We start from the raw sequence: 24,110 nt of genomic DNA on the forward strand, positions 1-24,110 counted from the left end.
TATGATGAATCACGACTTATTACGTTACAAAAGAGATTGTTGCATTTTAAGTCTGTAATAATTACAGTTGATGTATGAGTCAGAAGTATCGGCACAGCAGCTCAGATGACAGATTGACACTGACAGATATTCAAATGTGGCCTACACACACACACACACACACACACACACACACACACACACACACACAAATCACATACAAATGAAAAACTGTAATTTGTGTGTGAGAAAATGTTACTTTAGCTAGTGTTCTGTACAACAGTTAAGAAATACAACCTTTGTGGGTTTTAGAGAAATGTAACTGTGTGTGTTTGTGTGTGTTAAAAGAGGATCTGTTGTTAGAAGGCAAGGTGATGAAGAAAAAGCAGAAATGAAGCTGTTACTTCAAAGGCAGCCGGGCAGGAATTCTTATCAGTACAAGGATTCCGGACATGAATTGCATTCGTGTGCATTTTTCAGAATTTCACCTAGCTCAGATATTCTTCACTTGGTTACCTGATTAGCTTGAAAATTTTCAAAATGTAGCACAGTAAATCATGATTTAGAACAGTGGATGAACTTTTGACTGGAACTATTTTTGAGCCGTTCTATGACAAATTGTTTTCTAATTACAGACTGTTATCAGTGACCTTGGTATGACTCACTATTCAGCTGTGGATGTCAAATGTCTTCTATCTGCAGTCTTTGAATGGCGCATTGTCAAAGCACAGCAACACGTGTAACATGCACATTGTGAGCTTGTGAACACTGTTATGTAATAAATTTAAATTGGCACAATGTCATACAGAAGCATACCTGTATGTATGTATGTATGTATGTAGTTTGTAACATCAACATATTAAAATAATAATTCAGTTTCAAGATTTATTTTACAAAACTAAACATTTTTTCTAGACCTAACTAATTATTTAAATACAAAAACACACATGGAGAATTTCAAGCACAGGCAAATTCAAAGAAATTGGTCCCTGAGAACCAATACCTTAGTTGCATATGAGAACTAATAGAGTTACTGAAGATACCAAGTAATTGGCAAATTTTAATACAATATTTATAACAAACTTATTTGGTACAGAACTAAAGATCTAACCTGGATTTAAACATTTTGCTCAGTAAAAACACAATACATTAAGGCAAGTATAGAATACCTTGGTGCAAGATATTTACTTGAATGCCAATGTTTTCCAAATTACACAAAAATGTGCTTTTTGTTTTGAGTTATACATTTATAGATTGGTTCGTAAAGGTTTTAGGTGGTATCTTATTCAATCAAAATATTATGCTGAAACATGTGCTAAAGTATAAGGATGAAGAACTTTAGGGCACATTGTTCCTGTTTCTGCTTTTGTTCAATTTTTGGAATGTTTGTTTGTTGGAATGGTAAAAGTGAAAAGACCTGAATGTGTGGACTCGTGCAATCAAATGTGATAGCAGGATGAGCTTATCTCATTGAAATGGAAGACATTGAAGTCATAGCACAGTTCAACCATGACAGATTGCCTCTGCTCAGGCCCAGTAGTACGCAGAGATTTGTCTCTATCATTCTTCTACTGTGTCTCTGCAAGCGTAAAACGAGACATGCCGCCTTTAGATGCAGCGGACTGTTGTTGTTGCTGATGGGTGGTCAAGTGGAAACAAATCCACACTCAGAGTCAGGACATATGCCTCTGCAGCACAAGGCTGCTTCAACAGAGGGATGGATGTTTGTGTTCATTCCTGTGTAAATTAAAGCAAAAATGGGGTTTACGTTTTCATTTGTCTGAGCCTGATTCACAGCTGCATTTAAATCTAACTCATTTACACTGGGTGGAAAATAGTAAAAATACAGTTTAGCCTTTTAGTTTCCCTTTAAGTGTCTTATTTAACACTGTCTATATTTTGTAATCCCGCTTTTCATTGAGGCTCTATGATATTTATATTCAGAAGTCTTGCTTTTAAGGGCTACACTCTGCCATCATAAGTGAAATATGTGCAGTGAACCAATTTGTTGGCAACCACCTGAAACTCAGTTGGATTCAGTGTGCTTGGTAACTTTTAGATCTCCAGTAACATGTCATCCTCCTGACATTATTAATTTGTAATGACTGGTCAATAGCAGGTGACTGCTTGTTCAATTCAACACCAGCTGTATTTGTTTTATCAAGGGAGCCTCTTGGGTCAATCAATAGCACATGAATAAAAACTCTGCCTTAGAAAATCATCTATTCATATGCTGATGCTGACTTTGTTGATGTTGATCTTGATGTGACAAATACCAACTTGGAAAATGACAAAATGTTACTCAACGACAACCTTGTACTAACTTTTATTACTCATTTCGATTAAATGAAAAATAACTCAAGTGGTATCTGAAAAATGACAGAGGGCCTTTGATAAGAATTATAATCATCAACCTAATAACAAAAACACCATATGATCTTAAAATATGTGATGTAAATATGTGACAATTATGACAATGATTCAGAACCCAGTGTGGCTTTATATCGCCACTCTGATGAGTGAAGATATGAATCTTTGTATAAATAGATTAATTGGGCTGAGGAACATCTGAATCTTAGTGCTTGATGTGTGGAATTTGCTGCTTTTAATACAGCTGACGTCAAAAAAATTGTAGACGTGCTTGCTTCAAACCATGTTTTTTATTTTTTTTGTGCACAAAGTGATCATGGTTTCCTTACTTGTATTTATTTTTTTTAGTCACTTCCTGCTTTAATATTAGCATTACCAACGTCACCAGAGTTTTAATTCTGCGTCAACACAACAACAACAATTTACAGGGACTCCTGAAACTGTATTTACGAGTTATAGTGAAGAAGAAATTGTACGCATGCAAAAATTATACTAAAATAAAGTGCTAAAGTTAAATGAACAGCAGCATAATATGTTTCTACTGCCTGTATGTTCATACAGATAGAGCAGATTTGCTGGGGTTTGTTGAGAAGTGTAGTATTGTCTACAAGTATAAAGTTAAACCTGACCACAAAGATTATAAAGTTGGACTTTTTGGAAACAAACACTTTCACCCAAAAAAACTGTAAATTTTCTCTCTATGCCTCTGTACCTCCTCCAGAGCACATCTTCTGGGGCTGCAAATCTATGATAATGAATTTTTATTTAATGTATTTACTAATTAGGCATTTCAAAGATACTCAAAACCTTCGAACAGTCCAAATTTAGCTCTGTTTGTTCCAGATGGGCTGTAGAGAAGTGGCAAACAAAGTAACCAGGATATATTTTAGGCAGAACAAATTTGTGAATGAGCAAACACTGTAAAAGCTAAAAATAATGAACCACTTTTCTTTTTTCAGACCATTACAACTGCTAAAAAAAATCGTTTGCCAAGACTCGTGTATCAGAGATGTTAAGTAGACGTTGTGTTCAGGCGGACAAATTGTGAGAAAATTGAGAGAAAATCAAAAACAAATGAAGGATAAACATCACTTAACTACAAGCTAAGATTTGGTAAATTAGTTCAAAGAAAACAAATCCAAAAAGCACCATATTATAAGATGAACTCACTAGATGCAAACAAAGCTCGGATATTTCCTCACTTTAGGTCATTATTATGAGATCCTTATTTTAAATAAAATGAAAATAAAAAAACACCTGGAGTCTGTATCGTGAAGGCAGTTTATGATTTTAGTGTTTCATTTCATCAAAGTACCTAAATAATTGTATTTCCTATGCATTTCTAACAGCAACTGATAAAAAAAAACAATATTCTTATAACATAACTGAGCTAAACTGCAGCACTTGAATCAAAGAACACTGGCATCATAATTTCATGTTTAATAAAAATGTATTTAATTTGTTTGTTGCTCAGTAGAAATGACAAAAATAACTTCACTGTGTTCTTTAGCAAAGCAGCGTACATCAGACTGCTGTGGAGAAGCTGCACATTGGACAGGAGACGACGTGATGGCTGTGCTTCTTGTCAATTCCCAGGTGTGAATGTTGAAACTGTGAAACTGGGTGTAAAGAGGGATGATGTAAGAAAGAAGCAGGGGTGCTCAGTTGACTCTTCTCTTCATTACCCAGTGAACACACACACACACACACACACACACACACACAGTCACACACACTGTGCTCAGTGTCTTATACAATTACAAATATAACATTTTATGTCTATGACAAATAGAATAAACCGACTGCTTATCGGTTTCTTCCACATTTGAAAGTCCAAGGAAGGAGGATTGCCATCAATATCACATTGAAAAAATAAATTTAGACTCTGTTTAGACTCTGTTGCTAACATGCTAGAAGATCCTTAATCTCTGAGTGTTGATTTATGTACAGTGGAAGAAAAATATCAACTGTAATCTCAAAGGCATTGAATGTACAGTGGGTGGTCACCCCATCAATAAGGGAATAGCTAAGGTGAATCATTTTCTCCAATAATACTGAGTGAGAAGTAACTCATACGGTATCTGTGGAGTATCAGTTTAAATCAGGAAAGGTCTGATAGTATTTCAAAAAATTTCATTTAAATTAAATGGGAAGGATAGAAGCGTGCCAACAATGACAGGCAACAGAGTAACTTAAAATGGTTTTATTAAATCTGAATTCATCACAGGACTTCTGAGGAATTTCATTAGTGTCTACGTGTCCCTACTGTATTTGGATGTATGTGATTGTGAAGACTTTGCATTGCACTCTCTGGAGTTCATTTCTGTGTTTATGGGATATAATTATTATGATTAGCAGGAAAAAAAATGATTGTGGGGTTTATTGTAGCGCATGGAGGGTGGAGTCGGATCATCTGGAAGACTCGGTTCAAATGGGCTGACTGCCTGCTGTACAATTAAACATCCACCCCTCCCTGAATTTCATCCTTTTTCTTTGGTAATAGCATTTGGGTTGTTTAATGTTCCATGCAGCAGTTTTAGGTTTTGTTATTAACTGAATGAACAGCCTGAAGATGTACTTCATGACATGTTTCCAACAATTTACTTAAATTTAAAGGAAAGAAACACAGTTTGTAAATTGGCAAATGAAGGTACACTTTGATCTGTATTTTAGCCTGTAAAAAAACACTGTGGATATCAAATAAATTATCCAATATTGTTTGGATGCTGAGATACTGGACTTCACATCTGAATTTTAGTGCCACCTTGTGATTATTTATTGAAAATGAAAATTTTTCTGTCCCACAAACACAAATGAACCTAATCCACTCTGCTATGTTTCAACTGTTTACAATCTTTTTGATTTTCCCTAAATAAAATTTCCCCTGAATAAAATAATCAGACCCCAATCAGACTTCAGCTGACAACCAGCAGCACACTGCAGGGTATTTATATCAATAATCATCCATAAATCTTACCCCAGAACCAGTAGATTTAGTCACACACTAAGATATTCTATGTAAAATGGCAGAGAATAGCAACAAACTCCTACATTTGACAAACTAGAACTGGAGCATATTTGACATTTTTGCTAAATCATTTGAGTACTACTTGTGAATCCAAACCATCTTTCCATGACTTTCCTCTGTGAAAGGGTTTAAGTTGGAGGGTGTTGAAAGATCTCAGCTTTCAAATTGTGTGAATTGTAACTGTGCATTTTGTGGCCTTTTAACTCAGAACCGTGGCCTTCCAACACTGTGAAAGCAACAAAATGAAACACAAAATCAGTGTATTATAATATTTTCTTGACTTTATAAGTCGCTCACATTTAAAAAGCAAATAAATATCACAAATAAAACCAATCCACTTATTCAGGGTTTCACATAATTCCATATACAAGTATAAACCTGTGCCTGCCTACTCCCACTTAATTTTATTATCGTTGATTTCCTTCTCTGGTTGTTTATTCACATTCATTGACATTTTGTCCATGCTCACGTCCTTCAGGTGTTACTCCAGAGGAAGGCGCTGTTGTCCAGTACACTGGCCAGTTTATGGTTGAAGGGCTGGTGAAATTCCCTGAGGAGGCTTCTGGTGGCAGGAAGCATAGGACCCAGGTTCCTATCCGCCGCCCGCCGGGTGTTAGACATTGGACGTTTGGTCAGTGCTGCCTCCACTTGCTCTAACAGAGGACCTGCAGGGAAAATGGGTCACAAGTAGAAAAAAGCAGATGAACACACAACCACAAACTATTAGGGCTTTTTGATTGTTTGTTTGTTTTATGATTTAAAAAAAAAAAGATTTGTAATGTACAAAACACATGCCACACTGACAGATGTTTCAGTAACTTTTTGGATACGTACCTACACTCAGAAAATCAAATACTTTCTTTATCGTCACTTTAAGGTTAGCTGCATAGTCCTCTAGTCGAAGAACTAGAATTTGATCCCTTTGGAAAACTGTCAGCCAGTCCAACAAAAAAACGCTGTACATTCCCAAATTCAGCCTCACCTGTGAGGAGAAATTGAAATAAGTCAACATCATAAAATAGGTCTCCGTTGGCAATAGTAAAGCTGAACAAGATCACAGTACAATTCATTGGATAGTCATGTTATAAGATCAAAGGCTCCTAAACAAAAGAAAGAAAGATACAAATGTCCGACAAAATAATATAATGATGCATCATAGGATGTTTAAAATCCTTTTAAAAAACAACACAATACCATTAAATGGGTCTAAAGTGGCTAACAATAACACTGCACTCAATCTTTGCTTCAAAGCATTGCAGTGGCAACTTCAAAACCAAAACTGTCTGCAAGCTTAAAGTATGACCAGTGACAAGTTAAAACAGACAGGAGAGAGGATGGACATGAGCAGTGTCAGTGAGAACAACATTTATAATGATTATGATAATTTATGGACTCCAGTGTCTGAGTCCTTTGTGAAATAAATGTGTAATTCCTGTTGTTTCAATGATAAAAGAGTCAGACATATTTAGTATTTAATCCAGATGCAAAGACAGAATGAGTCCTCAAGAGGGCACCCCAAAACAAGATGTGGACACTGGAACTAGTATCTTTACTTAGAAGCTGATTTTGTAGACCGGCATCTTCATGTTATCAAACACACATTTGCTTGTTGGATTTCACTTTTAGTCAGTTCCTGTCCCAGTGTTTTCAGGCCAAGTGGACAGCTGCTTTCACTCGAATGTAATAGTGTTGTGATCTACATGTTGTGATTAGAAGCTCATAACTCAGCTTGTTTATGCACAGCGAAATGAATACTGAGGCAGCAAGTTGGTCCCTGCACTGAATCACTTCAGTGTAGTCACATCTCTTTACTACATCTCCTCAAGACAGTGTGAAATTCTCTAACCAGAAACTGGTCTTTAGGACGAGTATTAACTGTACCAATTCTGATGTAAACTAATATTCAGACAGTTAAAAGCAGGAACATTCTTTTGGCTGACCGGCATGGTATTGGAGAGGCTGGTGTTGTAGACACAGGAACGAAGTGATCTCTCAGACAGGCAGGACTGAAACAACTGAACAGACTCGATGACCTTCTGATGAAAGTCCTCTGCTGACTTGTTGGCCATCTTAAAGTACAGGTAATCGGAGTAAAGCCTGGGAACAGAGTGGTAAGCCAGTTGGAACTATGAAGTGACATTTGCTGGATGTACCACATTAGCTTTGATCCAAAACATATGTTTTCTACAATAATAAGAAGACTAAAACCCACTAAAGCAACCAAACTTTTAGAAATGGGTCCATCTGTTTCTATACATCCAGATGTGTAGCTGCAGTACCTTTCTACTGGATCTCTAAGCATAATTAGGATCTTTGCACTGGGCTGGACTGCGTGGATGAAGTCCTGGGCCAGGAATGAGGGCTCTGCCTCCTCCTTGCCTTGGTGGAGGTAGCTCCAGACTTGGTTGTCCCACATAGTAGAAGCACTGGCTTCACCTGTGAAGACATTAGGCATCTAAGCATCACTTCTGTCTTTTAAAGTATTTCAGGTGAAGCTGAACACAAGTTCATGTTAAAATTTTCAAGGGATGTCTGAGAACATTATGTCTCACTAATCTGTGCTTGAACAGTACAATTTGAACTTTTTTAGATTTAAAAGTAAATTGAGTAATTTATTAGCATGCCACATTATTATGCAACAAATAGTTTCCACTTCAGCAGGCAAAAGCCATTTAAGTTTAACCTCCCTGATTGCCTATTTGTACAGAAAAAATACTTTAGAAAGACCAAGCTAAACTGATCTAAGCTTAGATCAAGCTAAAATTAAAGGGTTCCAGAATTGAAGAAATGTTTTAACATAGTGAAGTCAGAGGGAAGTTCAAAAGCATTAAAGTACATTTACACCCTAAACTAAAGCCATAGAGAGCAAGTTGAAAATTGGTGAAGTCGTTCTTCAAAGATCACTGATCAAAAGATCAATTCTACAGTACTTTGCTCCATTTAAGTAGTGTAAGTTCTTTATCCCCATGTTTATTAGTGATGACAACCAACCACATTTAAATCACAGATGTAAAAAGGCACCCAGAGGCTTAAGAGTTTCTGTGTATACATCTAAAGACATTATGCTGTTAGAGCACTGAATAACTAGAATAATGTGAGTGCTATTTCCCTCTGGCGCTTCACAGGAACATGAGTAGTGTTTCTGAAGTCAGACTCCTTTGTGGGAAACCCACAGAAAAAGAGCAAAGCCTCACAATAAAGGATTAGGGCACAAAAGACACATGTAATCTGAATCATGGTGAGGATCCAGTTGTTTGGTACTGTAGTGCCAAAGTTCCAAGAAAATACCAGATAAAAACTAAAAAAGGGGGAGACACTCTGATGCACAATGGACACTAACAATACCACATCATACCCACACAAACACAAAAACATTTTCACGTGTTCACCTGTTACGAGCTGGAGTGTGTTGTGCTCTCCAGATGAATTTCCACTTATTCCTTTTTGGATGTTGTGAGCTGCCAAGTCAAACAGATCCAGGTAATCTTCCACTGGAAAAATTTCCTGGAAGCCATCTTTGAAACGAATATAACCTGCACCCAGAGGTAAAACAAAATTACATTTGTTTACTTTCATTTATTCCCCCCAAAATTAATTTACTGGATTGCATGAGCTTTGAATGAAGCGGAACAAATTTATAAAAAAATGCTTTGGTAACTGAGGTATAAACAGTCTACCTGTGCATGAAAAATGTTCCAAAGCACTATTGCACATTAGTCACACAATATAATATATGTATGTACAATTTATGTATTTATACATTGTGTTACATTTATACTGTTACCACAAAGCACTTCCTGCAGGCAGTAACAGTACAAACCTTCATGGGACTTAAGAGACTTAATGAAGCATTTTATTTGGTAATAACATACATTGAACTTAATTGAGCTTGTTGAAAAGAAAATTATTTAATATTTATTTATAATTCTCCATGCTTTTGTACTGCTAAATAAAATTCATAGTTATATATGTAATACATTCTCACTCAGTTTGTAATCAGGCATGTTAATTGCATAATATCTTTAGTGATAAACATGAATGTCACGGCAGCTCCCCAGAATGGAGCCAGAGTTAAGCAAGGGTTGCAGCAAAGGTCATTCAAGCCCATCGTCAATCATAACAAGGGAACAAAATGAAATATAAGCTCAATAATTAATTGAGTCTGAGGGAAAACAAGACAAAGTGAGTTTAAATGATTAACTTGGTTTACAAGTTGGAAGATTGTAGAGAAATTAAATCTGTGCATTGTTGTCATTTCCGCCTACTATGAAGACACATTCTATCCTTGATTCTGTGTGTTATTAGAAGATTGATAAAGTAAATTGGGGTTTTACCAACTGACTGAAGCTTTCTTGACCTTATACAAATAATAGGTGGATCCACCACACTACTAAAAGCTTTATTGTGTTTTACAAAATATATTATCAACTAATTATATTCAGTTCATTCAACAGTTCCACAATTTTGGGAACACGTCTTGGTCTTAGTCTCTGTTGTTTTGAGTTTTGGTCATTCTGTCTTTCTCTCCCTGTCTCAGCTGGCCTGTTTTCTCTGCCCTCAGCCCTGTCTCAAGTACACACACACACACACACACACACACACACACACACACACACACACACCCACACACAGCTCCTGCTCCTGCCAATTCCTCTGTTCTATTTTTCCCTCCATTACTGCCTGTCCTGCTGCACTCCTCCCTCCCACTCACCTGCAGCTTATTCAGTGCAATCAGCCCTCAGCCTCTACACACTTGCTGCCAGATTGTGCACAGGTGTGACTCTCCAGCAATTCTGTTTCCTGTTGTTTTGTGACCTGGCTGTGTGTGAACTGTACCTTCTTTCCCTGCCTTGAATCTCTTGTTTCGCTCTGCCAGCTTAAACTACCATTTTTGTTGCATGGAGTGCACTAAGTCTTCCAGCAGCTGCCAGCCATAGCAACTAAATCTTACTAATGAGTGCTTCCAGCACATGAACAACTTTTTGATTCATTCCATGCTGAAAATATCAGAGGTAGTGTTTGTCATTATTGTGCAACTTGCAGCTAGAGCTCACTAGTAAACATATACCATTGCATCTCATACAAAGGCTAAAGAGGGAAAACAAGAAGCTGTAGTTTTATGGGGCTTGCCATGGTAGTGACTGCCTGAGTGCTCCTTGGCTAAAGGCTCAAATTAGTTTTTCATATACAGTAGTTCTCAACTTCTTTTCATTACCAGCCAATATATCTTAACCAATCACCTTGGCTGCCACAATTAAGCCACCAGTATCACAAACATTTGAAAATACCATCCTTGTCCCTATGAATTACCAAAGCGCTTCCTGGTCCACCAGTGAGGCTCCTTCATGGTGTTGAACTTGACCTCTGGATGCAACAGCAGTCTGTGAAACAAGTCCGTTGTGCCACACTTTGGTTGACCGATAATGTAGAAATACGGCAAGCAGCGCAGGCGCAACTCCCTGCCGTCTCTGTGGTATAAGTGCTTGTGAAAGTTGGCCCTGAGTTGGTCACACACATTTTTGAAGCTCTTCGAGCGCAAAGTAAAGAGGTTCCTCCTGTATGGATCAGTGCTGAGCTTACTGGAGAACTTTTCATACCAGCAAGGGCTCTTGACACCGGGCAGGAATTGGCGAGGAATAACAGAGAACAACTGCAGAGGGGAAACACAACCAAATTAACCTGAAACACATTTTTAAAAATGCAGCAAGTGGATAAGATCGTGTTTACTTTTAATAAACTACCTTTTAGAGGTAACTTGTGAAGCTTAATCCCTGTAGTGTTTATAGGAACTCATCCTGATGGACTATTTTTAAGTATCTATGGGTGAAAAATATACTGTAGCTCCAATTTCTCAAAGCAGGAACTCTCCTCATCTTTACGTCATATCAGTCACACTGCATCCCAGAATGAGTACAGTAAGGATCAAAACATCCATAGAGTCCCACATTACATCGCACTGTTACTACTAATGCTAAATCACGTGTTTGTGTCTTTGTAAGACTGTTATTGTAACTGCATTACATTGTTTAAAAACACAACTAGATACTCATATCTATGACACAGACACATATTGTCCCACTACACCTGAACTTCATGACTCACTTGTGTTGCCACCTCAGTAATTATTATTTCCAGCCAGAATTGCTGATGGCTTGGCAACAAACACTGCAGCTTGACGTAAAAAGCCTTTCATGAGAACATTACCTAAATACAGGAGAATTACGATACAGTAACATTAGTCATTATAGCAACACTATCACAACTCAACAAACTTTGTCTCTAATAATGTTACACTGAATCAACACCTCTGACAGATTCAGTCAACACTGGTCATTATGAGCTTTACTGAACAGGTATTTAGTACAAGGTTGATTGTAAGGTACCACATTTATTTGTGAGTTTCCTTCACTTATTAACGTGTTGCAGTGTAGACCCAATAACCTTTTGTCGACGCATTTTTATCACTGTCAGGTAAAGTACAACGAAAACAGCAAAAATAGACTTACATGAGAGTCACTGTCAGTGATGTCCTTTTCATCAGGCACCTTCCTGGGTGTGTATTCCAGTTTAGAGCTGATGATCTTCACCAGCCGTTTCATGTTTATTAAATTCCTTTCAGAAGAAACTTGAGCTGCTGCCGCCGCTTCTGTTGCGCTCGTTGGGACACCCATAGGTCTTAGCTGATAGGGTAAGGGGGTAAGCAAAAGGCCTTTTTTGTCCCATGTCAGGATGTAGGAGGCTGTGATGAGAAAGGTCACAGTAATGCACAGCAGTAAACTAACCAGTTTGACTTTAGAGATGCTCCGAAGGTTAATCAGTGACAACAGAGGAACCCATTTGGCATCCACATGTTCAGGCATATTTGAGAGCCTATCATCGAAAATCGTCCTTTTCCCATAGTTTTCAGCCATGGGCAAGCTGTGGAGGCTGTAATTGTGGTTTTTCGGAGTGTTGTTCCCATATTCGCAGTCCGAGATTGACATCCTGACGGAGAGCCAAAGCAGGCATTTGGAAAGAAGAGCTGAAGAATTATTCCCCTTAAAGGTTTACGCTTCACCTACAGGAGGTTGTGTGTCCTGACGTGTCCGTTCGTCATAGTTTGTAATCCGCAGGCCGTCGTTTGTCTTCATTTCTTACATGTTCTCCAGTCTTCAAGAGGGCCTTCTGTAAATCACAAACACATGTTTTTATGGCTTTTTCTTTGCACCAAGAGGGCAGCACATTGAATTATTTCAGCCTCTTCCCAAAATGCCAAGAGAGGGTGGTATAAATATTTTTAATATTAGGGTATTTGACGGAGCTTTATTCTCCTATGGGACATAAAAAATCAAACTATACTCCCCTCTAGAGTTCAAGTCACCTCTAAAATGTTTGAGGTCAGCTGCAGAGTGTGTGTGGTCTGCTTGGATGAAGAACCCAAGCTTTATGATGAGGCCTATATAGTACATGCAATGACAAGATCTCCTAAGTGAATTTCAAGGAAAGAATAATACTTATTTAGTAATTTGATACTAAAAATACACAATATATGCTATGTGAGCTAAAAGCCCACTGAGAGCTTTATTTTGTTAACTTGAAAATATAATTCACAAGATCAAAGTTCTTTCACGTAGAGAACTCAGGTATTGATACAGGTGGCCCAAGTGTGGCAAAAGCACATTTTGTTTTCTTTCCTTGCCGCATGAATAATAACAAAGTAGGCACTATTATTTCCAGGGTGCAGTGCTAAGACTTTCCAGACATTGAAGAGTGAAATATTTCTCAAACACTAATTTTAAACTCCTTCAGTTAGTAATATTTTTCTTTGTCTTTTGTTTGTTGCAGAGACTTAAGAATCCCACTGGACCACGAAATGAAATCCTGCACCAGTTCCACCGAACTTCTTAGAGCACAGATTTCCTTTTACTGCAAAAGACAGAGCTGTTAAGTGCAGCCCCGAAAACATGTTCCCACTTGCTTTATTGAAAGGTGCAAGATCAGTCAAAAATACCCTTCATCATTATCATTACTTGATTTTGTTCCATAAATGTAATTAATCTAATTGTTGCAATAATAAGTAAGTAAATGAGACACTCTAACCAACTCGCAAATATTTACAGATGGCACAGCCACCCACAGAAATGACTGGCAGGTAGCCATCATAACCTCTCCTGTAGCATACTGTAGCTGTTACTGAGCACATTCATTAGTCCATGCTAGGAATTAGATACATGCCCGAAGAGGTTCTCAAATGTTTTTGGCTGTGTTGAGTGAGAGTTGTTCTTAGAAGAGCCAAAACTTTAGCCAAATATTCACAGTCTAAGTACTGAAACATCACGGGCTCTGTGGATGTCAGTGAAGTGTAATAAGCGTGAAACAACAGTAGGATTTAATTAGAAGATGAGGGACACCATGTGGCATCAAAATGTTACAGACGGCAATTATTTTTTATTCTCTGTACAGTATATGCAAAACAGTAATATTGTCGGCTCCAGTCGGATTGAAGGAGAACGATAGGCAGACAGTCTAATAAAAGACACAAGGGACATTATGAAAAATGATGCAGCAATGATACTTACAGATTTAAAGTCAGGATATCAATGCTGCTTTCAGTTATACAATTATTGTTCTACTTGTGCAATACTAAATCCTACATTTCCACTTTTTAAAAAAATCACAATCGTGATTGATGCCTCAAAGCTGTTATAAATTGTGAGTTACTCAAGCAAAGGTTGCATCAGTGCAGACTTGCTGAATGTGCGCACAAAGGACTTGAGAAGTCCACAAGAAAGCCCTCACATCCTTGCAGATTTCATAATGGGACAGCTCTGAGCCCTTGTAGACTTATCAGGAATGCACAGCAGTATCTGCACACCAGCACAGGACGCTCAAATTCGAAAGAACTTACTTTTGATTCCTCTTGAGGTGTTACGGGCCTCATTTGTTGAAATCAATTGAGAGAGATGAGCTTTTTAAAATGCCAATGACACCACTAGCATAAAGCAGGTCTGACAGCTACAGTAGTTGGTAGTTTAAGTTATTAGCAAGTGGTGCTGCTTTTAACACCAGTCCTGATTGTGGCCTTGTCAATATAAATCTTGCATTCCCATATCTTTGTGTTGATTGAATTATTTGTAATGGTGTATAAAGGCTCTTCCTGCATTTGAAAACTATCATATTAAAAAATACAGTTTTCTGGTCTCTTGTTTAACTATTATACTTTTATTATTACACTTATTGTTAATGCCTTTGCAAATGCAATAAATGTTTAATTTTCGACAATGGATTTATTTTTGATGGATGTATTATTCCCCTTAAAGACTGATGTCTGGTTAGAGGATCAAAAGCTTGATAATAGACAGAGATGTGGAAATGTGATGGGGGAAAAGGAGGACAGTAAGAGTCAAGGGTAAAGCAGCTGAGGTGAGAAAAACAGGGCTAGAACTGGAACAGGCTGCCTTTAGACCTCTCTGGTTTAAAAATCAATCTGTAGTGGGAAGCAAACAGCAGGTGGGATTGACAGAGGTGAAACCCCAGCATCAAATCCTGCTTGTTCAAGAAAAACCTGCATTCATCATTGCATTTGATGCCTTTGTTGTTTCAGGTGCACAAAATGTCAAGACTGATCTGGTATCATAGACAGAATGGGACCGTGCTCGTGATTTTGCTAGTAATGAGTCGGGTCTTTTTACACTGTGAATAATTTAGATTATCTGAAAATGTGCAAACTTCACACTCCTTTTATCTGAATTAGCAAGGCATAGTGTCCCCAGCAGCTCACATGGTACATCAGTGATGGACTGAGGAGTCTTTCTCTCTCTCCCTGTTAAAAAACACAATTTTAAGAATATTCTACATGACTTGCAGGCATCAGTGATATGAGGAAGACCCAACTTTTCTGGCATTATGATGTCTATAGCAAGACCAAAATCTGTGTTGACTCCAACATGTCATGAGAGGAGCTTTGAGCTAAAGAAGTAAATCAGCAAATCAGCAAAACTTGCTTGCAATGACAATGTTAACATAGTGATTCTAAGCAAGTTCTCAATGTTCAAAGCCTATTAACTGCACTAAACCTAAATTGGAGTTGAAGCCAATGGAAATATTGAACAAAATGAAATGTTGGCGTGACCATTCTACTGAAAACCAAAAGCTCACATTAGACTTACTCTTCATGCTAAGACAATATTTACCTGAGTACCGAATTTCATAAAATTCCATTGGACAAAATGTTACTCACCCCTACGTGTAAACAGGAGGAATAACACTTCAATTACCATCTATAAAAATAACTTGAGTTGATATGAATTGCTATGAAATATAGGAAGAAGCTGCTCCCGATTCACTGACCTTGTTAGGAGAAACACTGTGAGCCGGTAAATAAATGGTTTCACCCATTTAGCCTAAAGCGATTTAACAAATTCCACGGAAATCTGCACATTAGCTCATGGAATATCTTGTGCAAGGTTGACATTTCGACCTGTAGATGAAGCAAGAAGAAGGCTCAGTGTCCAAGATGGAAAAAGTCGGTCCTGTGGGAGCAGTGTTGTGCTCTTTAAACTCCATGGCAATCTGCCCATTCAATTCTGTTCTACAAATGGGAAATCTTGGACTGATACAGCCACAGACAGAAAGGTTAGAAACTTGGCAAAAATATCACCATTAATTCTCTTGTGTCCAGGCATATACAAGCCAACATTTAATCAGCAAGAGTATATTCTGATTTGCTTCTAAATGTAAGATGAACTCAACAACAGTCTAACCTGTATCACTATTCTTAGTAATACTAGTGGGGTTTGTCACAGCAACTAAATCATAACTGGCCTGTTGGATTTATTTCCAAGACACACAACAATATCCAGTTGGAAATAACAGCTCAGACTGTATTTAATGGGTTGAAATTCCAGTCTTACAGGTCATCCTGTAATTCCGTATCTGATTCTTACTTATTTGTTTTTGTTTTTTTTAATTTACCAAATCTTTCTGGCACACACATAAACAGAAACTATCGCTCTTGAGTCATAGGCTTTGAAATAAAACTGGATAAAGTAAAACTTCTATTGGTGTCGCTTATATTGCCGAAGCAATTTTATTGCTACACTTTACTACTGCTTGAGAACAATGCACATAGTAAGAATCAGAGTTCCTGCCTCTCCACGCGCCAGCCAAATCTTTCGTGTGCAAACAAAGTAAACACTTCAAATCACTTTGCCCCATCTCTCTAAACAAAGAACAGGCAAGCACAAGGCACTAAGGCATCTGCATGTTAGTGATTGGTTTATTCCATATCAAACGTTTGCTCTGTGCACTAACCAATCTCCCAGCAGGTGGGGGATGAAAGCACATTTTAACAAATGCTCAGAACTGTTTGTTTGATTCATTCAACAACTTACATTTGCAATTTTAAACACAATTTTCAACCTGTTTGTCACAGTCACAGATGGAAACTCCATTTTAAATATCACACGATGAAAAGGCTACATACAATACATGACTTTTACATCATGATGCAGAGATTTTAAGCTGCTGATGATGTTGTATAAAAGCTCCTGCAATGTCAGTTATTACAATTACTTCCTTGAAGGTTATACATGTGTGTACTTGTACTAAATTTCACAGTAAGTGATCCAAAAATTGCTGCAAAAACACACACCAAAAATATGTTATCATTGGCAATAGAGGTAAGGGTGAGTATATCAGGATTCATTATCATTCATCATTCATCCACGTCTGTACAACTTTTTGTCCCGGTCGACATTGTCAGTCATGTAGTCAAAGGGCTCACTAAAGAAAGAACTGATCCTGAAGGGACCTCCAATATCTGCAGCATATTTCAGCAGCCCATCCAATACTTGTCAGGGCATTTAATTGTGAAGCACAACCCTTGTGGAAATCGAAGCGGTGTACGCAGAATTCACCTTGAGTTTTTTAAAATCTACACATACTCCAGCACCTTTAATATGCACTGCACACATATACATAGGATATGTAGAATAGGCAAATTTGAAGAGCTATGAGCAGATGATGTGATTGAGGTGTTTTTACTCTCTGTGTGGAGGCCACTGAATCACACAGTAGTGAAATACATTTTACACGTTTGTATTAATGATGAGATGAGCAGCAGTAAAGGTCCATCATGTGACTGTTGCATGGAAAAACCATGATGCTCATTATTTTTAATTAGCTCCAGCTGCACAGATTTCACAGCTGTGTGTGTTGAGTGCGGCAAATTTGCAATTCCACCTTTTGCACTGCTGATAAATATTAACAATAACCACTGTCAAACTGCTCACCTAAGTCGTCTTCCTTGTCAGTGCTTCCCTCTCGTCTTACCTCCTTCACAAAGAAGTCAAGGTAACTGTATATAAGAATTGAATAATTGCATTTGACATTTTAAAAGGGCTTTTCTGCATTTTCTTAATTTTGTTCACTGTTTTGGGCTGTTAAATTGTGGTGCAGGTTATGGAAGCGTAAAGTCCTGCACACTTTCATGCACACTTGATGCACTCATACACACAAAGACTCATTACTCATGGCCTCCCGGTCTTGGATCCTCTCATTCTACCTCCACTCTCTTTTCGCAAAATGAAGCCAATCTCTACCTATCCTGTTTTGCACAGATACCAACTAAATGGCAAATGTACATCAGCATCTACACACTATGACAAAATGTACCATGTTGTATGCAGATGTGCAGCATGAAATAAAGCTGGTACAAATGTGGAGAATGCCATATAAGCATTCACTGTGACCAACAAAATTGGTCAAAGAGAAGAGAAAATCACTCAGTGCAGACACACATGGTATTTTAAAACATGTTTTAATCATGCCTTCATGTTTATAGCTATGTAAACACTTCCTGACTTTGTACAGTACACTCTGTGACTGGGACTTGGCTGTATCCCAGTGCTGAAAAGAGGTGGGGCACCCGGGAAACCACTGCCACAAAAGGAAATAAGGCAACCTTCTTACCAATGAGGAAACCAAATGAGGAAAAGATAGATGGCATACAAAGCTCCAGTAATGACGAAACTTTGTCTCAAAAGTCAAAATAATTTGGCGAACAGAAAACAAACCCCACTAGGAGCCAGTGAAAGAAGAATTTGACTTGTTTGGTTTTTTCATGGTCACATTGTAAACTTAGCAGGAAATCCCAAATCTCCCTGGGAGCACACACCTCGCAGGAAGTGGGCTTTAATCTGTCTAAATGTGCTGGACTAGTCCTGCCTTTCCTCTTCTCCTCGCAGAGAAGACAACTGGTGGATTTTCTCCCCATGATGTTTGCCTTCACAGACTAGTGTGGTAAATAAGGAAGCTGCTAAAGCAATATTACTGTCTTAACAAAACAGACACATGCTGAGAAAATCACTAGAAAGGTTAAATCTCTTGTCTGCCTTGTTCAGACAGGTCACCACTGTCCACCTTGACATCTGGAGTGCACATGTGGCCCTCAGTTAAACTGTGTATAGAGTATGCGTATGTTTTCCTATAAGCTGCAGGCTGTTTGCTTTGGTAGCACTTTAAAGCTGACGTGACATTAACAAGTGAAGAACTTCTGAAAAACTTTCTCTGTGTGAGTTGGAGGAGGCAGGCAGTCCTGAACGCAGGAGGTGGATCTGAGATCACCCTGGGTGGGCAGCATCACGGCAGTCACCGTGACTTAATAGATAAATTATTACAGTTTTGCTGAGATTATGAACATAAGCACAGTGGCATCAATACACTGAAGTCTGAAGTGCAGCAGGCCAATAATGAATCAGACTTCAGCCTGAAAACTGGATAATTGTACTAATAAAACTAAATAGTGGACACCACCTGCGGCAGAAGTTTATGGTTGTTAGTATCAGACAGTTTGGCTCACAGTTATTAAACCCTTCACATTTCTTTTTCCTAAATGTATTGGTCTAATCTGAAGATGTTTGCAGCTGGGTGACCATCTGACCAATTGGGTTGTTTACTACATATGTTGTGCTTCCAAATCTCAGCAGTTAATTGGGTAAATACACTTTTAGCCAATACGTTCCAAGTTCTAATAAACCGGAATTATCCTTTAATGTGCTCAGAACCCTTCCACTTGCAATCTCCAAATATTACATTTCATAATTGTGGGGTGAATTAATCTCATCAGGAACATTTGACAACAGTGAACTTACATTAACTAGGTCCAAATTCTCATAGCACAAGATTAGGCAGATTAAGTGTGTTGAATATATAATAAATAAAAAACAACAAAATTGCAACAAAAAATAGCAGCAAAACAACATGCATATATTCTTTTGTTTAAAGGACAACTTCTTTTTTTTTCTAAATTATTTGGCTTTTTAATAATCCACATACAGATATTTACACTGCCAATGGCTTGTCTCTACTCATGGCTAGTGTCTGTCAGTCTGCAACCTGGATTAGCTTATTCGTCTGTGCCATAGACCTCCGTTGTTGTCAGAAAAAAACTATAGTAATCACATCAGCATGACCAAAGTTGTCCATTAAAAATGACGAATCAGAGTAAAATCAGTCAGTTATATCTGACTGAGTTAAGCCGGCCTGATGCTTTCGATCAAAACATGATCTTTGCTTTGGTTGGCAGCCAACTGTTGAACCTGACACATTAGTAGTTTTACGAGTTGTGACGAGAAGTGCCTTTTGCATATGATGACACTTAAAGACAGAACCTGTCAACTACTGCTTTCTTTGGTTGTGTGTTATGACTCACATCTGTAAATCCCTTTTACGAACATGTGACATGTAGCAGCTTGATTGTACTCGGTGGATTTTATTATTAACTCATGTGACCCAAGCAATCCACACACCCAATATGCATCTAAATGGTGTAACTAATATAAAATATTCAGATGTTTAAACATTCATAGATAGACTGCAAATATGTGTATTGAACATATTAAATATATCTTGCGAATCACTCATGAATCCTGAGCCTATATGGTTCACTTGGAGTGCTGCTTTATCCCACATTATAATGCTTTTATACATTTGAGAAAATATTTGTCTCGGCTGGTGACTCAGACGGGATCATATTCAGGGCTTCAGCACGTACGCAGCTAATTACAGTGTTATTTCTGGCTTGTTGCAATACCTTTACAAGTTCATTTGAAACTATTTGGGGGTGAAATCGTAAAGCCTACAAAAATCCTTCAATGTATGAATAGTAAACTTAAAGATTCCTTAAACTTCACTAGAATAACCTTGGTCTCTAAAACAATGTGAGTCATAATGGCCTGGGAATTCATACTGCTGTGTAAATTACCATATTCTGTATGGCCATTTTTCTTAAGTGCATCAGATTTAATTCAATTCAGTCTTTTTAAGATGTTATGCCTGCAAATTCAAGCAAGCAGCTCAATCTTAAAGGAGAGAAAATGAATTGCAGTGAAGAAGAAAGCTTTCTGCTACAACTGCAGAAAATCTGTTGTCCAAACAACACACCATCAGATGGAGAAGAAAAACAAACAAAGCAGAAACACAGTGAAAAACATCATCCATCCAGGATATTAGTCATCAGCAGAGCAGCTCAAGCAGAGCAAGGGAGTGAAAGATGCAGATAAAAGTTCGACAACACTGAATCATCTTTAATAATGATGATAGAAACAATGCAAAGTCAATCGTACATTACTGAGGCTTGTTGCCATCTCAAACTAAAAACTACCAGCACTTGAAGTAAAAGCTCGGAGCTGCTGCCAAAACGATTTAGTATCACGCAACCCTCCCACATTCCTAATGTTATTTGTTACAGAATCCTTTTTTTCCATTTGTGGTGGACCCCCAGAGTTCAGTCCAAACAATCTGATATTGTACAACTCTCTCTCGCTCTCATTCTTTTAGCATTACCTAAGCCTTTTCAAACACTGCCAGAAGAAGCCGTGTGTTGACATCTCAGCAGCTTCTGACATTTGTTGCGAAACTTGGAAAAAAATACTCCAGCTTTAATGCTAAAACATGTCGTTTGTACCTACCCTCTAACACTGATCAATTAACCGCCGCCACATACGGAGGCAGGCCTCCCCTTTTTACAGTGGAACCAAAATGGTGCCAGTTGCACACTTGTTTTTGGTTCTAAACACTTAAATACGCTGGATTAAATATGACACTGGCACTAAATAAAGATGTCAGCAAAGTTAGCAAAATGTTGCGGTCTGACTTAAAAATTGTTACTTCCTAACATCATGTCATGTCACCTGTGAGGTGATGTTAAGGCTGATAGGACCTTGCTTTGATGTTTTCTCCTTGACTTAGATTTTTGCTTGCCTTGTACCTCACTTGTAAGTTGCTTTGGATAAAAGCGTCTGCTAAATGACTAAATGTAAATGTAAATGTAAGTAGGTACTCATTTCCAGTGACTTGCACCAACAGTAACAGTTGTCTCACGCAGGACTTAAACCTCAGTCTCCTGTATGAGAGTCTTGTTCTTTATAAACTATTCAACAACCCAACCGACATCCTTACAAACTTTGAAGGCACTGAATGGTTTGTCGTGTTGTCTCATTAGTAGTTACCAAGCAGCAAGATCTTTCTCCTTGTCATTTTTTTCCCATTTGGTACAAAGGACACACTCTCATATTTTACAGGAGGACACTCCCCAAACCTGAGGAGCAACCTTCAACCTTCCTGCCCACCAAAGCAGACCAACTGCAGAGCTGGGAGTGTGTTGAAGCGCAGTGCAACAACTTACAAACTACAGTACCTCCTCCTTTTCTCACTTTTGACTCGACCTCTTTCTCCCTCCAATTAACAATGAAAACACAAGTTTAGTGAGTTAGAAGCCGAGCCCACAGAGGCAGGTTCGTCCAAAGGTTACCCACATACCTGTCAGGACTTCCTCTCTGCACTGTGAGCCGAGCTACAGTACATTTATTAAACTAGACTGGGGAAGGAAATAAACTGGATGTCAAAGAAAGCTCACACATCAACAGATCTCACCGCTGACAACAAACCAAACCCCCAGAAAAGAGCTGGAAGAAGAAAACACAAGTGACTTTGAGAAACTATGTATGCATAATGGAAGGAATTAGCGGGAGAAATTCTCAAACAGCCAAATGTTGACACAGAAAGCTCTGGTTTGTGTTGTTACAATAAGCACAATAATAATTACAAGATAAGAGGTCTGCTACAAATATTTAGAAGAGTTTATCTTTGCCTCACAAGGCACAGTTCTGTCTGTGGTTCAGTCTCTGGTTTCAGACCCTTTTACCCCACAGAGAGTGACACTGAGATAGTTTGCAGCTGTTCGGTGAAGGAGAATATTTAACCTGAAGGATGTTACTTTGAAGCAATGCAAAGTTGGTTATTTTTCTCCGAGCAGTATTTTTTCCCCTAATGAATCGTTTTTGGTTGTTGGTGCACACAATCTGCTGCAAGCTCGCTATCCGTTTGTCTGACTATATAGTTTCGGATTAAAGCAACGTTTCCTTTCACATTGATGATTAAACCTGATAAGAAGATGACTTTATTACAAATCACAAAACTGTTCAAGCATGAAGACAGTGAACTTTTACACTATTGGATAAAAACGTAATTAAGAGATTGAATATTTTACACAAGAAATCAGTTTTGTAAAACTAATTTGTCTTTGAATAAAAGATACTCACACTGGAGTTAAGTCGGTTTTCTCCTGGCGCAGCCCCTCACGAACGACCGTAACCACGCGTAAAGGACCCCAAAACCATCTGACAGGTGTCTGCATGAAACGCGGAGTCAAATACACGCCCGGAGACTTTATCTTCAGCTTGAATGTTGCTCATTTTGACAAACGCCCGCTGGGTTTTTGTCGCGGAGCTGCGCGATTTTCCGGATTCTCCATCTGACTGAGCTCCCCTCCGCGCAGCAGAGAGTGAAGAAGAGAAGAGAGGAGAGGACAGGAGAGGAGGGGAGAGGAGGCGAGGTGCGCAGTGGAGCAGCACAGGAAGCACCATCCGTGCAAGCTATCTGTATATCAATGTGGAGATGCTTGTATTGCATAGGTTTGTGGTTTTGTCACATTAAGGTGAGAAAATAAATGGTTCATTCTGCCAAAGATGTGTCTTTGTGGAGGGTTAGCAATACAGAAACAGTGAACCTACCTCTGTTCATTATTAAAAGTTAAGCCAATTAAGGAAATGCTCAAGAGCATTTGACTGAAAGTAAAGTGAACCAAAGCAACATATTAATTTCCTTTATCAAAAAGTAAAGTGTTTGTATGTGTGAACACACATAGTCATTGATTTTTAAAAAAACCTCGTTACAGTTATTGTATCGTTTTGTGTTTTTGTTGATGCACAATGCCCCAGTGGCCTCATGAGGTTACATAAAGGCCCTGGGCTCTAAATGATTCATTTTATTTCCCCTTAGCTGCATCACAGGGGTTTCATTTCCATGCACAGACCAGACTCTTTGAACACATGGAAACACTTCAGCCCAGAAGTAATATTTTATCCATATGTTATTTAAACTTTGTTTTCATCCTCACCACCTGTGCATTGTGAAACAAAGATGAAAAGGTATTGAAGGAAAACTCTGAATGGCTTTGAGCGGTTTGGAGAACAGGTGTCTTTGAAGCCATAGAAGAACTTTTACCAGCTTTTATTGTATGTTCTATTGTTCTGTTGACTATTGTAAATTGTTCTTTATTCTTATGACAACTGTTCTCAGGCGACTCCCAAATGCAGGGGTCTTCTGAACAATATTAAGGAATGAAGCACATGTCTTGGTTATATAATAGCTACAGTATACTGTACACCAACCAGCCAAAACATTATTAAAC

The 24,110-nt window shown here is 38.2% G+C and overlaps 1 protein-coding gene across 3 annotated transcripts; it reads right to left on the reverse strand.

The window, feature by feature from the left end:
* Positions 1-881: 881 nt before the first annotated feature.
* On the reverse strand, positions 882-23,195 carry LOC137133765 (carbohydrate sulfotransferase 15-like). 3 transcript variants are annotated; one of them, XM_067517686.1, is made up of 9 exons: positions 22,960-23,195; positions 11,884-12,541; positions 10,688-11,027; positions 8,767-8,910; positions 7,657-7,813; positions 7,318-7,474; positions 6,212-6,359; positions 5,847-6,042; positions 882-3,968 (listed from the first exon to the last, which is right to left on the reverse strand). In XM_067517686.1, the coding sequence occupies exons 2-8, from the start codon at positions 12,358-12,360 to the stop codon at positions 5,852-5,854; spliced, it is 1,614 nt and encodes a 537-aa protein (XP_067373787.1). In that variant the 5' UTR covers positions 12,361-12,541; positions 22,960-23,195; the 3' UTR covers positions 882-3,968; positions 5,847-5,851. The 3 variants fall into 3 exon arrangements, with proteins under 3 accessions (XP_067373787.1, XP_067373781.1, XP_067373773.1); XM_067517680.1 differs by having other exon boundaries at positions 897-5,603; XM_067517672.1 differs by having other exon boundaries at positions 900-6,042.
* Between the last annotated feature and the right edge of the window lie 915 nt (positions 23,196-24,110).

The sequence above is a fragment of the Channa argus genome, chromosome 1 (assembly GCF_033026475.1).
Source record: "Channa argus isolate prfri chromosome 1, Channa argus male v1.0, whole genome shotgun sequence".
Classification (NCBI taxonomy): Eukaryota; Metazoa; Chordata; class Actinopteri; order Anabantiformes; family Channidae; genus Channa; species Channa argus.